We start from the raw sequence: 17,800 nt of genomic DNA, 5'->3' as shown, positions 1-17,800 counted from the left end.
TGGCGTTTGAAGATTTTTCCCTCGACGATTGACAGGTTAGGCTGATGATGCGTAAGAGATGGGGCACACCTGGCTATACGTGTTTAATGAGCGCGCGTTGCATTACAGAGGCTCATCCAGTCAACGGGGCCAGACGTTTTTTCTTGTAGCCGACTGCAACGTGTTTGGTAATGGTAAAACACATGGTTTATAATGGAAATATGATTGAAACAGATGGTACTTTGAACGTGCAGTTGCGCCTGGACACAATATTCAGCTGTTTTCAAAACTATGAAAATGTTTGCGTTCCAATCGGCCTCGCCTGCATGTGCGGTTTGGTCTTGCTGGCATCCTGTTGCATGTGAGTATAAGCCTCCTATATTACTTTTACCAATATATGACGTCGCTTTGATGTAATCGAAAGCTTGGTCTTGTCGCACATTTCCTTTATTTCCCAAATCAAGACTTTGTCTAAGAGTGCGCGGCAGACATGCTGGCGTCGAAGCTGGTGGCTCGATATACTGCTTCTTCGGCAACGTGTGCAACATGGTCGGGGCTATTCTTTCCCACCAGCTCGCGATACAGGTGAGGAAAAAGCCACTTGCATGTTTCATGTCAAGTCCAGACAGCGTTAAAAACTACTCGAAATTGAACCGATCTCGTATCTCTACCTTTTCGAGGTTAATCTTGGAGTTTTTATGGTTTTTCTGGATGCGGTTAAAGTTGCCGCTATCTTACTCCCATTGTGTTGCAACTCGTCCGCTGGTAAGTGATGCGACCAGGACGCGCACGTCTACACCTTAGTAAATAACATGGTTAACTTGTTCACTGGACGCTTCTGTCACGGTAAAACAAAGTCCCTTTCCTCATGCAACACATTTGCCTGGGCAACGGAGATACAGGCGTCCGTGAGATAAATTGACTACAGAGATAATACCCTGGTGAAGTTGGCTTCAAGTTAAAGATTATAAACAAATTATCCAGGACTTTAGGGTTGTCATGCGCAGTTACCTGAACTACCCAGCCTCTTTCAAAAGTGTACTTGCCCTAAGTTGACGTAGGCCTACCCATTAACTGAGCAGAACTTTCTCAGTGAGGAGACAGAGGATGGAGCGAAGGAGGCGGAGGCAAAACCAAACCCTCCAAGCCGTGTCCGGGCTGGTGTTACTGGGATGCGGAGGCTGGTTGAGCACCCAGCTTTCCCTAAACCCATCTACACACTCCGCCATGAGGAGACGACTGCTGAGTGATCTCGTGCAAGTAAGTCTCACTTTAACAAATACAAATTAAACTCTGAAAACCAATAAGTAAAAAAACAATAAGTAAAAAGCCTCACTTTAACAAATACAAATTAAACTCTGAAAACCAATAAGTTAAATGTGATTTTAGTAGCCTCGTTCATAGCTTGCACCTTGCCTCGCACTTGTGTATAGCTTTTAAACTGTTCTTCCAGCTCCAACATAAATGGCATGCTGAACTGTCAGTAAAACAGGTACTGCTTCTCCTGCCTCTGTTGGAGCACTAAGGTTGAGAGCTGAATGTTGTGTCTCTGTCCAGGATCAGACAGCAGTCCTGGGGTATGTGCTTGGCCTGCTCTACCTGGTCATAGCCTGGACCTCCAAGCTTCCGGTGCTTTTCAGGGCAGTGAGTCACACATCACTATAATATGTAAAAATAATAATATGTAATGACACACAAGTCACCAGGAAAAACGTCTGTGTTTTAGCACAGAGGGGAGGTGCTCTGCAGGGCGCGAGTGTGGTCGGGGGTGTTGTGTTTCCTGGCTGGAGTCCTGTACAGCAGTGCTGTCCTGGTGTGGGTTAGGGCAACCCTGCCCTGGCACAGACACCTGGAGGCTGTGCTGGTAGCTCTGCCCTGGCTTCTGGCTGCTCTCGGCTCTGCTGCCCTGGAGGTCCTCGTATCCTTAAACATCAAACATAAAAAAGAAAAAAAATGTGTCTTAGCATCCTGCCTGTGATTGGTCCTTAGCAGGAATGACTGCCCAGATCCTGGCTGTTCACTGGTGCAGACGAGGCCCTAGCCAGAAGTGTAGGAAGCTGTCCCCATACACGGAGCATCTCCTAGGGGGGTCCCCTCCCTCCTCCCCAGAAACACAGCATCGCCTGGGGGGGCACCAAGGTGTGTCTGGCTCCATCAGCTCCAGAGTAAGTGCAACAGAGACAGCCAGGGTTCTGGGCAGGACTGTTCTGTAGTTTTTGTTTTTCAACACAGGATTTGAGCTGAGTGTTTCGTGTCTTAATGTATCTGTTCTGTTTTCCATTTCCTTCTCTTCAGTTGGGCTTGGACAGGGCTCCTTCACAGAAGAACCCTCTGGTTGATATGGGTCACTATATGGATGTTGACATTCAACCTGTGAGAAAGGTGAGCTGAAATACTCAACCCCTCTCAGCAGAAACTGCCAGGGTTAGCTCCTCCCTAGTACGAGTACTATGAAGCCATCTGTGTGTGTGGTGTGAAGCTGTGTGTGTGTGTGTGTGTGTGTGTGTATCCTGGTGCATGAGACATAAAACTGTGTGTGTGTGTATCCTGGTGCATGAGACATAAAACTGTGTGTGTGTCTAGATGTGTTTGAAGCAGATGACGGTCTCCAGGGAGAAGGCGCCAAACTGCCGACCCCTGCGGACGACGGAGAGGGTGGTGAGAGTGGATGAGGCCTGCACTGAGTTGGACTCCTCCTCAGACTCATCCCTTAGCTCTGACCTGCAGGTAGTCATCCCCTCTGCTGCTCATACAATAAGTTTACCGTCATGGTCGCTGTGGGGGTATGGGTGCCGTTCAGTTGTTAAAGCATTTAAACAGAGATCGAGAGGTCACAGGTTCAAATCCTCCCCCTCTTCTGTTCGTCGCTTGAATCAAACACGTTTGCTGAATGAAAACAATTGACTAATTGTGTATTTATGTACCTTTGCATTGTGTTTCCCCTGGTGCACCCCTAGGGGGCACCACTGTGTCCTGCCTTACATCTCCAGCCCTCCTGTCTTGTCTCTAGTGGGATTTTGAACAAGCAAGCCCACAATGGAGCAGACCCCCCTCCCAGGTGAACGTGGACAAGTTCCCCCTGCAGGAGTGGCCCCAGGGCCCCCTGACCCCCACCCACCTGCCCCAGGCCCCCTTAACCCAGGCCCCCTTAACCCCCACCCACCTGCCCCAGCCCCCCCAACCCCCACCCATCTGCCCCAGGCATCCCCAACCTCCACCCGCCTGCCTGCCCCAGCAGCATGACGACGGCAGCAGAGAACCTGGCCCAGTAGCCGGAGGTGGACCAGTCGACCAGGGATGATATCTTCCCCTTTATCTGGTCTATACTTTGGTATACTCGTTCGAAAGGTAATAAATGCACAAAATTACAATTCAGTTCTATCTAGTTCTTATTGGTGTGCTTGCGATCAGCAAGGCACACTATTGTTCTCTAACATTATTTGCTGCCTCTCCTAGATGGCACTGGAATGTTAAGGTCCTCCTTTAGTTTGCCCAATAACTAGTGAGAAATTACAAACAAATGTCAGTTAACATATAGATACTCACCCCTTAATGCTCCCAAATGTTGGCTTGGCTGCAATTCACATTTATAAAGTTTATGAAGCTACTTTTAGTCTATTACAGCAGATAGACACTTGCTCTATATGCTGACAAAGTACACAGGAAACAAGGTGAGATTTGTAGTTTATTTACATTTGACATTCTGCCTATATATAATGCACACAATTAAGCTCCATTATAAAATTTACTTTGCTGGACGTTTTTGCTTAAGTTTAAGGTCTTAGACAATTTACAACACAAACTAGTATGTGTGCAACATGGACTTGGCGGGGGGGGAATCATTCTGTGAATCTCTTACAGTCAAGACATGTAAAAGAAGGTAAGTAGTGTTTCATTTAGCGAGGCACCAATAAGCAGTGATGACGTCAGTAACGTGCTCTGTGGTTAATGCGACTGGGCAATGCTGGAGAAGTACTCCAGCATGTCCCTGATGGTGAAGTCCATGGTGATGCCAGACCCCGGGTAGCAGCGGCCAATCAGACCCTCGAAGTGCTTGTACTGGCGGATGAACTCGTCCTGCATCGAGTGCCACACCACCTAGGGGACAGCGCGGGGAATGCAGGTGAGTCAAATCGGTCTCGCTCCCCCAGGTGAGCTGAGCTCGTGTTGCTGATTCAGGGGCATATTATGGGATGTTCTCACCTGCAGCAGGCTCTCCTCCTCACACAGGTGCTTGTCCACCTTCCTGTACAGGTTGTCCAGGCCCTTCTTCACCTCCTTCCCAGGGTACTCCTTGATCACCTTCCTCAGCTCCTGCTTGTTGAAGGCCAGCTGGTAGCTGACCTCCTCCTCACGCACGCCCTGGGCCACGCGCGCCTCCACGCCCTCGAAGAAGTGCTGCGCCATGTGGACAACGCTGTCAGTATGGCCACGGACCTTCTAACCTCACCATCCCGACCCCTGACCCTACCATTTCAACCTCACATTCCAGGCCCAAACCCACCATCCTAGCACCTTGACCTCAACCTGACCCCCGTCCTCACCCTCCCAACCCCTAACCTCCCTCTTACGTTGAGCTTCTCCAGCGGCTGGCCCAGGGAGTTGATGACGTAGGACCCCAGGTGGTCAGTGTACTTGTGCTTGGCCTCCTTCCTCTCGGCCTCCAGGCAGGAGATCTTCAGGCGCGACAGCGTGGAGAAGATGTGGTGGAAGTTCTCCATCATCACCACGTCACGTGGGGTCTTCTGGCTCTCATTGGCCACCTTCTCCACTGGGGAAAGACAGTGAGGTCATCACCAAGGTACACTATTCTTTTTGCACTGTGCTATGTAATATTGCAGTTGAAGATTTGTCCCACTGTAGTTAGATGTACTGTGCCTGGTAAATACAGATCATTCCTTGACTGACTGACCGCCCCCAAAAAACTGCTAGATTTACACACTTCTAATCTTTGATTTGTTACAGTAAATTTACACCGTCGTTTTAGATCAAAGCGTCTGCTAAATTAATAAAATGTACAAACTCATTGTAAGCCATCCGTTATCGTCATTGTACTTTTTCATGCGATATTTGTACGTTTGTTTTTTTTTGGTAAACAATCACCCTCTCACCGTTCATGAAGACAGCTCTGATCAGCTTGACGTAGGCCTTGTCCAGGTCGCCGCGCCGCTCGGCGCTGCGGAAGATGGTCTCCGCCAGCTCGGCAAACTCCTCGAAGCCCGTGACGAACGGCAGGATCCCCACCTTACTCTTCTTGGAGATCTTCACCTCCTCCATCTGCCGGATCTGAACGGACTGCACAAGCACAACAAGCCGGATCTGAACGGACCGCACAAGCACAACAAGACGGATCTGAACGGACTGCACAACAAGCATAAGACGGATCTGAACGGATTGCACAACAAGCCAGGTGAAGGAGGGAGGGAGGATGAAGGCGTGAAGATGTGCGATGAACGAGGAACCCACCCCTCCCCCTTTCCACTCACGATGCATTTGTCGAAGTTCCTCTTGACGGTGACCAGCACGTTGCCCAGGGTGGTGCTGAGGTAGGAGGCCGGGTCCACGTTCTCCGCCGTCCACACGTGGTGACTCATCTTCACCAGCATGTACAGCGAGTGGAAGCTGTCGATCTTGTCGCCCAGGGCGATGAGGCTGTGGAGCTCCGTCTCGATGCTCTGGAAGATCTTGTTCATCATCAGGCGCACCAAGTCCTTCCTGGGGAGGAGGGGGGGGGGTAACATTGTTGGGATGTTCTCAGTTGTTATTCAGTATATTTTCCTTTATATTCTTCATTATATATAATATTGTGACGTGTACTAAATGGTATTTATCTTTATTTAATCTTACATTGTTTATTATGGGTTAGGGGATTGTCAAAGGATCAGGACCGAAGGATTCTAATGTACCTGCACGTGTTACAAATGACAAATAAACTTGAAACTATGAAGCATCAGCGTAGAGTAAAGATGTCTCCTGCTGAGAGAGAGAGAGAGAGAGGGAGGGACAGAGAGAGAGGGAGGGACAGAGAGAGAGGGAGGGAGGGACAGAGAGAGAGGGAGGGACAGAGAGAGAGAGAGAGACTCACTCAGAAGACATGGAGTGTCTGTGCTCCCCGTGGGGAGCCATCCTGGAGGGCTGTCCTCCATCCAGCTCCTCCCCCTCGCCCTGCTGAAACAAGCCCCTCCCACATCAGCCACAGGACCACAACACTGATATCATGGAACTACAGTATATCAATACCCAGCTCACCGCCAGGCAGACTACAGTTGCATCACCAGGATTCCTGCAGGTTTCAATAAGTCAAATATAAGACCATAAAGACAGCTAGTGTTTCTGGAAATGAATGAGGGTAAAAACCTTTTTTAGACCCGCCTACATGAAATTTAAGACCTCGGATGAAAATCTGTTTTCATCATAATTTTTTAGACTCAAGACCCTGTGGAAACCCTGGGATTGGGCATGTGGAAAGGCAGGAAGGGAACAATATCACTGGTGGAAAGTTTGGGTTGATACAATGCTAATGACGGACTGTGTCTGCAACAGACGAGGGGGGGGGGGGGATTATTGTACCCTCGGTGAAGGCACTGTCACAGAGCTCACAATAAATATACAATAAAACGAACGTAAAACGAAAAGAGCGAGTGGGTATTTATGTACCTGTGGCGCCACCTGGAGGGGTGGAGGGCTCTGCTGCAGCTTGAAGAACTTGCTGATGAAGTCTTGTTCTGCCAGACACAGAGGCTCCAGCTCACTGAGCACCTGCTCAAAGATCTGGAACCACACACACACACTGTACCATCAGGAACACACACACTGTACCCTCAGTAACACACACTGTACCATCAGTGACACACTGTACCCTCAGTGACACACTGTACCCTCAGTAACACACACTGTACCCTCAGTGACACACTGTACCCTCAGTAACACACTGTACCCTCAGTGACACACTGTACCCTCAGTAACACACTGTACCCTCAGTAACACACACTGTACCCTCAGTAACACACACTGTACCCTCAGTGACACACTGTACCCTCAGTAACACACTGTACCCTCAGTAACACACACTGTACCCTCAGTAACACACACTGTACCCTCAGTGACACACTGTACCCTCAGTGACACACTGTACCCTCAGTAACACACTGTACCCTCAGTAACACACACTGTACCCTCAGTAACACACACACACTGTACCCTCAGTAACACACACTGTACCCTCAGTAACACACACTGTACCATCAGTAACACACACACACTGTACCCTCAGTGACACACTGTACCCTCAGTAACACACTGTACCCTCAGTAACACACACTGTACCATCAGTAACACACACACTGTACCATCAGGAACACACACACTGTACCCTCAGTAACACACACTGTACCCTCAGTAACACACACTGTACCCTCAGTAACACACACACTGTACCATCAGTAACACACACACACTGTACCATCAGGAACACACACACTGTACCCTCAGTGACACACTGTACCCTCAGTAACACACACTGTACCCTCAGTAACACACACTGTACCCTCAGTAACACACACTGTACCATCAGTAACACACACACACTGTACCCTCAGTAACACACACTGTACCATCAGTAACACACACACACTGTACCCTCAGTGACACACTGTACCCTCAGTAACACACACTGTACCCTCAGTAACACACACTGTACCATCAGTAACACACACACACACTGTACCCTCAGTAACACACACTGTACCATCAGTAACACACACACTGTACCCTCAGTAACACACACTGTACCATCAGTAACACACACACACTGTACCCTCAGTAACACACACTGTACCATCAGTAACACACACACACTGTACCCTCAGTAACACACACTGTACCATCAGTAACACACACACTGTACCATCAGGAACACACACACACTGTACCCTCAGTAACACACACTGTACCCTCAGTAACACACACACTGTACCATCAGTAACACAAACACACTGTACCCTCAGTGACACACTGTACCCTCAGTAACACACACTGTACCCTCAGTAACACACACTGTACCATCAGTAACACACACACACTGTACCCTCAGTAACACACACTGTACCATCAGTAACACACACACACTGTACCCTCAGTGACACACTGTACCCTCAGTAACACACACTGTACCCTCAGTAACACACACTGTACCATCAGTAACACACACACACTGTACCCTCAGTAACACACACTGTACCATCAGTAACACACACACTGTACCCTCAGTAACACACACTGTACCATCAGTAACACACACACACTGTACCCTCAGTAACACACACTGTACCATCAGTAACACACACACACTGTACCCTCAGTAACACACACTGTACCATCAGTAACACACACACTGTACCATCAGGAACACACACACACTGTACCCTCAGTAACACACACTGTACCCTCAGTAACACACACACTGTACCATCAGTAACACAAACACACTGTACCCTCAGTGACACACTGTACCCTCAGTAACACACACTGTACCCTCAGTAACACACACTGTACCATCAGTAACACACACACACTGTACCCTCAGTAACACACACTGTACCATCAGTAACACACACACTGTACCATCAGGAACACACACACACTGTACCCTCAGTAACACACACTGTACCCTCAGTAACACACACACTGTACCATCAGTAACACACACACACTGTACCCTCAGTAACACACACTGTACCCTCAGTAACACACACACTGTACCATCAGGAACACACACACACTGTACCCTCAGTAACACACACTGTACCCTCAGTAACACACACACTGTACCATCAGTAACACACACACACTGTACCCTCAGTAACACACACTGTACCCTCAGTAACACACACTGTACCATCAGTAACACACACACTGTACCCTCAGTAACACACACTGTACCCTCAGTAACACACACACTGTACCATCAGGAACACACACACACTGTACTATCAGGAACACACAGACATAAATATTAGTAACAGAGATAGGCACTGTCATATTAGTAACAGAGATAGGCACTGTCATATTAGTAAGACACACACACACACACATTAGTATCCCACAGACGCACACTCCCAATATTACCTTGTCAAACTTGGTCCTGTCGGCCACGTCCAGGTCGGAGGCGGACATGTTGCCCATGTCGAGCAGGGAGGACGACTGGGAGCGCCGGCTGTTGGAGCCCTGCACCGCCAGCTTGTTCAGGCTGGACGTGGAGCCGGTCAGCTTCCCCGAGCTGCCGTGCAGGCCTGGGGCGAGGAGAAGCACACGCTCAGCTAGCGGAGGAGGCGTCGCGCACGCCACACGGGCGGGGAAGTACCGGCGTGTTAGGCACGCGTGACGTGAGCAATGTGTGGATGTGTTCTAGTGCTGGGGTGAGTCATGCTGACTGTATGGACAGCCTGCCTAAGGACAGGCTGGAGGGTGGCTATGTGAGAGGGGGGGGGGGAGGGGTCCTGGATGTGCAGCGACAGGACAGCAGGGGTACTGATGGCAGTAGGTAGGAACTGAGGGTAGGAAAGGAGGGAGGAGCAGGAAGTAACAAGGAACACGCGGCAGGAAGTAGCGAAAGGTAGGAAGGAGAGAGAGAGAAACAGGAAGTAGAGAAGTGGGGGGGGGGGGGAGGGGGTTACAGGTGAGTTCCGGCGGAATACTTACTTTCCGTTTCCTGTTTGAGAGTGCTCTCTTTCCGAGGAAGCGTGGCTGTCAGCCGGTTAGCAAGGCAGGCGGCAGAGACACAGACGTTAAAGACATGCAGCATGAGGACTCGGGAGGCCATGTTAAGAGGTCAGAGGTCACACTTTGACATGCAGGGCAGACTGAGCTGACCTCGGGGCTGCGCAGCAGTGTGTGCGTCACGGTGTGGTGCAGAGAGCACACACACACACAGGCATTAAGAAGCCATGGAACAGAAGTTCAGACAGTCACACTGAGACAGAGAGAGGCATGGGAGCTTTAACATCAGGCACGACGTGTGAAACAGTGTCACGGACACCAAGTTATTAAACACAATCGAGTTCCTTGCTTTTCCCGGCTGTGTATGGTTCCCACATTCATTGTTTCGTTTTTTTGCCTTCTGTTTAGCACACGCTTTCATAGCAATGAGGAGACAGGGGGGGGGGATTTGAACCTACACCCACATCACAGCTCTAACCACTATACCCTACTAGCGAAAAACCCTCCCCCTCCAGTTTGTGGGAAACGTCAGAGCTCTTACCAAACTTCCCTTTCCCCTCCTTGGTCGTTCCCGCCATCTTGATCTTGGCGATCTCAAAGAAATCTTTGATTTCTCGCTCATAGAGTCTGCTCATGTAGTCAACGTACGTCTGGGGGGGAGGGAGAGAGAGAGAGAGAGAGAAAGAGAGAGCTTACATCTCACAGTAGGAGAGAAGCCAGCAGGAGGCTATCTTCACTTTTTAAAAGAACATAAAAACGGGGAAAAGGGGGAGTGGTTTGTGGAGCGCAGGAGTTGAAAATAGTACAACTTGTCTTGATGTAAGTGTGCGTGTGTGGGAGTGAGGGCAGGGGGCGTGGAGGCCGGGGGGCGTGGGGGCAGGGGGCGGGGGGGCGTGGGGGCCGGGGGGGCAGGGGGCGTGGAGGCCGGGGGGCGTGGGGGCAGGGGGGCGTGGGGGCAGGGGGGGCAGGGGGCGCGGCTCACCCTGGACAGGCCCTCGTACTTCTCCCTCTGGGTGGTCTTCAGCCACTCCATGAGCTTGGCGTAGCGCAGCAGCTCCCTGTGCAGAGGGCTGTGTTTGGGCAGCAGCAGCTCTGCCGTGTGCTGAGTCAGACTGGAGCTCTGGTCGTGGCCCTGGAGACACACACACGGCATCAGCACACACACACACATCGGAAACACACACACACTGTATCAACAAACACACACCGTCAACACACACACACACAATCAACATCACAGCATCAGCCCTCCCCCCCCATCTGCACCACATGCACCATCAACACATCAGCATCTGTACACACATTATCAGCATCCGCACACACCACACACACCATCGACACCTGCACTGTCAATGATTCATGTGAGGACATCTTATGCAAGGGGTGCCAACCAGGTGAGGTCACTGGAGCTAGAGGCAGTGTGGTGAACATCACCACTAGAACAGGTTAGTATCAGATGTAAATCTGCATGTCACAAACAGAGAAGTCTCCCACAGCGGCAAATCAGATGATCACATCAGCACGCTCTCCACTTGTCTGCTGCTACCCAGCCTGGCACAGCGGCTACATGCAGGCAGAGGGGAGGACAGCATGGAGCCAGAGGGGTCAGGGGTCATGAGGGTCAGTCTGTGAGAAGACGTGAGTGGGGATCAACGCACTCCATGCACACTCTAGCCAGCATTCTTGAGGACCAAACAAATGGCTTGAAAAGGTCAGACTGGTGAGTTGGGGTAGAGGGGAGGGGTCAGAGGTTAGAGAAGGGGGGGGGGGGGGGGGGGGCGGGGTCAGGGTGGTTGCTGTGGGGGTACTCACTGGAAGAGACAGACAGGAAGACCTATAGAACTGAGGGATGGTCATTTTGAAGTGACTGAAGTGGTTGAACTGACAGAGAGAGAGACAGAGCAGTGAGGTACAGACAGAGGGACAGAGCGAGGTACTGGCAGAGCAGTGAGGTACTGACAGCAGCGAAGTAACTGACAAGAGGGACAGAGTGAGGTCCTGGCAAAGCGGCGTGATACTAGCAGAGCAGGTGGCTGTCAAAGACCAGGGTCTTGCTGCTTCTGAGGATGGTACGACAGTGACCCAGTGTGTTGGGCACAGACCTGGCACTGGGAGATGCCACTGAAACGAAAGACGCGTCATTGGTCGAGATGCACGTCGCCACGGTGATTTACCTGGTGAACGAAAACGTTGTTGAGGTGGTTGGTGAGGCGCCGAGCGAAGGTGTCTCTGAGCTCGGAGAACAGCTGCTGCTGCTGCTTCACTGCCATCAGCTTCTCGTGGCCTGGACACACACACACACACACGCAGGAGGGCCAGGGTCAGTAACAAAGTGAAAGAGTGGGCCAATTAAAAACGGCTACTCACAAAACATCCACACACACACACACACACACCCTACATATATCCCCACCTGGTCTGAGTGCCACATTCATGCATTGCAGCAGGGCCTCGGAGGCGTTGATGCAGGCCTCGATGCCCTTGGGGGAGGACAGGTCTCCCTCCTGCAGCGCTCGCACGTGGCCCTTCGACAGGTCCATGTAGTTCTGGGGGGGATACAGGACAGAGCACACTCAGCTCCTCTGGTAACGCCTCTGGGTAACCCCGGTGACCCCCGGTAAACCCCCCCCCCCCCCCCCCCCCCCCCCCCCCCCTCCCTCCTCACCACCAGGAACTGGATCTCGTCCAGCAGCTTGCCGTTGTTGGTATTGCTGATCTGGATGAGGAGGTTGCTCTGGGAGATGTGGTCCATCTGCTCCTTGACGCTCTGCAGCATCTCCTCGTAGCTGCTCAGCTTGCCCTCGATGGTGTCCACCTCTGACAGCGCCTCGTCCAGAAGCTGCATCAAGATGTTCACCTGCTTCTCTGAGGCCATGATGGACTGGATGTTGGCCTGGCAGAGGAGACAAGATCGGGTGTTTATTATTTGATCCAAACTGACATACGGATATTAGCATACAGAAAGTACAGTTTTGGGGGGGAAAAACGTTTCTAAAAGGTTCGAAAAATGTTTTCTTCCAAATGTTTCAAAAAGGTTACAAAAATATTTGGGATTCTTTTTCAAAAACAGGTTTGCATCATTGATAACCAGGAAGTGGGGGACTGGTGCATTTCCTGTCTCTCTGCGCTGCACTCACCCCATCCAGCACCTGCAGCTCCCGGGACAGCTTCTCAGCGAAGGCCTCAGCGTTGGAGATGGCGTACTCACACACGTCCATCATGCCCGAGATGTCCTGCTCCTCCCTGGCGTTGAGCTCCTGGTAGTCATCCAGCGCATCCTCGTCGCCCCCGGCAACACTCTGGCTCTCCCCGCTGGGGACGGATTCTAAACCAGGAAGTGGAACGCCGGTGAGCAGGAAGTGGGGACGTGGGAAGCGGGACGTAGTGAATGGAGTCTGGGTTAGCGGGGGGGGTGGCAAGATTCTGAGCCTTGTGCGCTCACAAATGCAGAAAAACGCTTTCACAATCAAACAAATGATGATGAATTCTAAAAACGAAAGAATAAATAAATAAACTGTCAACATTCAGTCACATCACAGACCACTCAAGGAGCAGCATCAGTCTCTCATTAACGGGAGGAGGAAGAGGAGGATGCAAATAGAAAGCCAAGAGAACGGGATGAGGAGGAAACAGGAAACAAGGGAATTTCTACCAACCTTCAGCTTTAGGAAGCTCTGGCCAGAGAGAGTGTGAAAGAGAAGAGGGGTGGGAATAGACAGGTTAGCAGAGAGAGTCGCCCCACAGGTCGGCGTGCATACAGGCGTTTCAGGGAGCACGCTTTCACATGAATGCCTGGGACTGCAGAGATAATCGCTAATGCTACGCTAAGCTCTGGTCCCAACATGCACAACTGTGTGCGAGTCCTGGGGAGGTACACCGTTAAGACTGACAGATAACGTATTCACTTAGCAGACATACAAGTGGGGCTTTGAACCTGCGACCTCTTGATCTCCAGTCAGCTCTACCGCTGAGCTACACCCATCCCCAGGTACAGACCCACTAGAGAACCATAGCGTTTGAAGTCAGTCCCCTCTCGTCAAGGACAACCATGCGGCTAAGAGTTCAAAGGTCAGAAAGGAAGCTTTAGCAGCCCACACACACACACACAAGCAAACAGGACATGGGTTCTGCTCCGACGGGCAGGGTCCACACACCGTCCCGCTCTGCGCCCAGGCGCCCCTGCCTACCTTCCAGCAGCTGGGGGCTGACGTTCACAAACTCCACCTTCTTCCTCAGGTAGCGCTGGTTCAGCTTCCAGATGCAGGATATGAAGGAGTTCTTCTCGGCCGTGCTGCTGGCCACCCACTTGTACACCTTCTCGAAGTGAAGGTCGAACTCCGGGTTCTCCTGAGGCGACAGACGCGGGAGAGAACGTAGGGACGAGGGGGCGTGAGAGAAGAACGGAGATGGGTGGAGGGTTCGGGGAAGATATTTACGATGATGGAATGTATCCATTTAGCAGATGCTTTTATCCAAAGTACTTGGGGGGAATTGAACCGGTGACAACTTGATTTGCAGTTAAATACTCTTCAGTTGTACACCATTCTCTACCACTGAGCTACACCCATCTCATCCTGTTACGACACGCCCACTCAAAGCAGGTCAGCACATTCATCTGCAGAGGACTTCCTGTAGTTAACCTCACACTTCCTGTAGATGTCCTTGCTGGAGTCTTCTCACACAATTTGACATGAAAAAGCTCATGTGTAATCAACAGACCTGGCTCATCTTACATATATTGATCCCAGGCCTGCACCTATTCGAGCATGGTGGTTAGGTCAACAGGAAGGGAAGTTGACCTTTTTCCCCTAAGTTCAATACATCTTATATTGGTTCTAGAAGCTGACCTTGCTGGAATCTTTGGCGTCCACCTCAGTCAGGTCTCTCAGCTCCCAGGCCATCTGGCGCTTGTAGAAGTCTCCTTTGTCTGACTTCTTCACCTTCACAACCTTCACTTGAACAGGCCTCTCTGTCGTCACTGCCGCACACAAATCAATACCATCATTTAAAACAGTTGAAGGGGAAAAATATACTTTACCGATGGGACTGTACCGTTCACGTTATTTAAACCCATAAGCAGTAAAAGTTGATGGCACACGTGTACTCCACCAGCAAATTATCTCATTACTCTGGATTTTATGGGAATTCAGCTGTTTAGATGGTCGCAGAGTCACACCTGTTGCACACAGGAAGCAGTTCTTCTTCTTCTTCCCCGCCTTGCAAACGTTGACGATGCTGAGGAGACGCTCATCATTGGGCGTGAAGATGTCCCTCTGGAGTGCGTGCTTGATGGCTGTCATTGTAGTTCCTGAATCATGCAAACACAAGACACACTTAACGCCGCCATAACGACACCTGTGTCATTCTACCAGAAACGTAGCTATCACTTTCAGTTAATCTCAGCGGAAACACTTATTTTTCAAAACGTTAACACACTAACGGCCAAAGCTGTTCCTACCTATAATTGACTGGTTCCTTGCTACTTAGGTCAAGACTGTTGTTAAGCAGACTAGTAGTAATATGAGCTTGATAACGTAACGTTTGGGAGCGGTATACTAGTAATCAAGCTCGTTAGCTAGCCGGGTAGCTATACATCGTCTAATGGTTATTTTATCAAACTGCTAAGTGCTATACCTTGCTGAAAGAGTAGCACATCTTTCGCACTTCAGACTGTCAGACCTCCAAACTGAGTAGCCCAGTTTTAATTGTATCCTACGAAATGGTCCTGCTAGCGAGCTAGATTACAACCTAACGATATTACTTGCTCAGTTTTATGCACAATACGTACATGAAATGACTCACGAATAGAGAACGTAAATCAGAGTGGAAGTTGTGCTTTCATCCGCTGTTTGTTCCCATGTAAAGACGTTACGTCTTCTTCACAGTAGGAAAATAAAATATATTTTCATTGGTAAACAGTCCCTCATCTCTGCCCTGCCCTTCCCCTCAGCTTCCTGTTTCCGCTCAGGAGGTTATGGTTTGTTTCCGCATATGACGGAGGTGTCATGTGATCGCCAATTTATTTATTTATTTGCGCTGCAGCCGATGACATTCTCAGTTCCCTTCCTGACCTGATCGTGCGTCCCAGGAGTAACATTAACATCCCCACATAGAGGAACATGAATAACGTCGCTGCAGTTTATCACTGTTTTTCTATCTCTTGAGATGGTGACAGAGTGCCCGTGGCATTCTTTAAAGTGTCGTGCAACCTTTCCAGAACCACGAACAGGGCACACTTCTCACGTTCACAGCCCAGTTACTCCGCAAGGAAATGACACAACTCATTGCCTCGGTTTAGGCTGGGCACAAGCTAGGACGGCAGGGGGCATCAGTACTGTGCTGCCGACCGCTGGGAGAGGAGACCATGCATTATTAGTTCGCCAACCGGACTGATTTTTTCGTCTCTCTCTCTCTCTCTCTCCTCTCTCTCTCTCTCTCTCTCTCTCTCTCCTCTCCTCTCTCTCCTCTCCTCTCTCTCTCTCTCTCTCTCTCTCTCTCTCTCTCTCTCTCTCCTCCTCTCTCTCTCTCTCTCTCTCTCTTCCTCTTCTCTCTCTCCCCCCCTCCCCCCCTCCCTCCCTCCCTCCCTCCTCCCTCCCTCTCTCTATCTCTCTCGTCCATTTAATTAAACAGAAGCATGTCACTCACCACCAGTTTGTTATACACCCTACAACGCCTTGTAAAGAAAACCTGCATCTCAGCAGAAGAACCCAAAACACAAGGAATAAAACTGCATTCTTCTGCACTTGTGCCCTTAGCCGTCCTCAGAGAACACACCAGCATTTCCAATGCTGCCAATGTCGGCAGGGGGTGCTATTTACAGCCTGCAATATGACATTGAAAATGTGGCATATAATATTACATTGTGTTTTCTCCAAAGGCACAATAAGTTTGTTTGTAAGCCAAACCCACTAATACCCTTTCCTGGAATTGGTGCTTTGCCTCTTGGTGTTCATGGAAAATGTAGCCTTTTTAATGTGCATGCGCACAGCCCACACACTTCCTCAGCTATTAGCTGTCATCAACGCATGTTCCCGTCCGTGCCACAGCGGCCATGTTTCGCCGACTGGTCCTGTTGTTTTGGTATTTTATCTCACTGTCCACTATTTATATATTTAAGAATGTCAAGGGGAGATGTCAATGCTTACGTAGGCCCGCTATGGCAAAGTGTTGACACAAAAAACAATAACCTCGAGCTGCTTAGATCACAATCAATGCAGTAGGAAAGGGTGAATGCAGCATCGGCATGTGTGAAAACCTTCCTGGTCTGTCAACCTTGGGTGAGTTTCCAAGTGTGAGATACTGAGGTTGAGCTCCACACTGGGGACTGCAGAACACCCCGGGGAGCGGGAAGTTCCTGGGAGTGAATTTGTGGCGTGAGGGGGGGGGGGGGACTCCCTCACCACATAGCTGCTGACGTGCAGATGTGACTTGCAAACTGAAAGGCTTTTAGCGCGGAAGCATCCTGGGAAAACAACGTTGTCTGCTTAATCTGCTTGACATTCACAGTGACGATGAAAGCCGTGACATCTTTTCTATTTGCGATAACGATCAGAAGGTCTTTTCTAAATATGAATATTTTGCCTGTTGCTATCAGGTTGACATTTGGCGTGGCCCTTTACTGTCTTACTGATTGGAGCTGTGTTCTAACCATGTGTGTTTGTGATGTGAAGATAAAGATCATCTCGGGAGAAATGGGAAACTATGTGATGGCTTCCCTTTTCTAGTCACCTGTGTGTTCGTACACAGTCATAACACAGCAGCTGCTTTAGGAGTGCTCACGCATTGTTAAGTTCTACTCTGCACTCTAGTTTGGAAGCCAAAAAGGTACAGAGTAATCGCATACATAGTGAGCAGCGGAGGACTGTGCTCCCTGAACTCAATTTTCACTTCAAGCGTCCTCTTGGTGTGACCTTTGCCCCCATACAGTGCGGAGGTGGCCAGGACTCCCCTGATGGGCTGGCCAGCTCGTTACCCAGACGACAGAGTTGTGCGTGAGAGCAATGCTGTGACCTGCCGCTAATAGGAAACATCCTGAGAGCCACAAAAACCAGGAGGGGTAATAGCAGTTGTTTAACTGGGTGCCTCATTTCAACTTCACTGTGTG

General features: G+C 50.1%; 2 protein-coding genes across 8 annotated transcripts; one reads left to right on the top strand and one right to left on the bottom strand.

The window, feature by feature from the left end:
• The first annotated feature begins 110 nt into the window (after positions 1–110).
• On the top strand, positions 111–3,280 carry tmem44 (transmembrane protein 44). The gene is made up of 10 exons (XM_047037319.1): positions 111–340; positions 444–564; positions 703–744; positions 1,073–1,239; positions 1,537–1,623; positions 1,706–1,897; positions 1,986–2,144; positions 2,275–2,361; positions 2,563–2,706; positions 2,990–3,280. The coding sequence occupies exons 4-10, from the start codon at positions 1,087–1,089 to the stop codon at positions 3,278–3,280; spliced, it is 1,113 nt and encodes a 370-aa protein (XP_046893275.1). The 5' UTR covers positions 111–340; positions 444–564; positions 703–744; positions 1,073–1,086.
• A 371-nt stretch (positions 3,281–3,651) lies between these two features.
• Positions 3,652–15,676, bottom strand: LOC124478697 (exocyst complex component 1-like). Of its 7 annotated transcripts, none has more exons than XM_047037071.1 (19): positions 15,485–15,676; positions 14,873–15,004; positions 14,544–14,674; positions 13,884–14,043; positions 12,834–13,021; positions 12,362–12,589; positions 12,110–12,242; positions 11,871–11,980; positions 10,679–10,828; positions 10,238–10,346; positions 9,679–9,723; positions 9,106–9,269; positions 6,637–6,750; positions 6,065–6,147; positions 5,466–5,694; positions 5,091–5,340; positions 4,551–4,750; positions 4,183–4,377; positions 3,652–4,077 (listed from the first exon to the last, which is right to left on the bottom strand). In XM_047037071.1, exons 2-19 carry the CDS (start codon positions 14,994–14,996, stop codon positions 3,925–3,927), a joined length of 2,766 nt encoding a protein of 921 aa, XP_046893027.1. In that variant the 5' UTR covers positions 14,997–15,004; positions 15,485–15,676; the 3' UTR covers positions 3,652–3,924. The 7 variants fall into 7 exon arrangements, with proteins under 7 accessions (XP_046893027.1, XP_046893033.1, XP_046893031.1 ...); XM_047037077.1 differs by having other exon boundaries at positions 5,091–5,274; XM_047037075.1 differs by having other exon boundaries at positions 6,065–6,144.
• Between the last annotated feature and the right edge of the window lie 2,124 nt (positions 15,677–17,800).

Source organism: Hypomesus transpacificus, chromosome 16, assembly GCF_021917145.1.
Source record: "Hypomesus transpacificus isolate Combined female chromosome 16, fHypTra1, whole genome shotgun sequence".
Classification (NCBI taxonomy): Eukaryota; Metazoa; Chordata; class Actinopteri; order Osmeriformes; family Osmeridae; genus Hypomesus; species Hypomesus transpacificus.
Note: the sequence above shows the minus strand (reverse complement) of the source record. Positions and strands in the feature narration are given on the sequence as shown.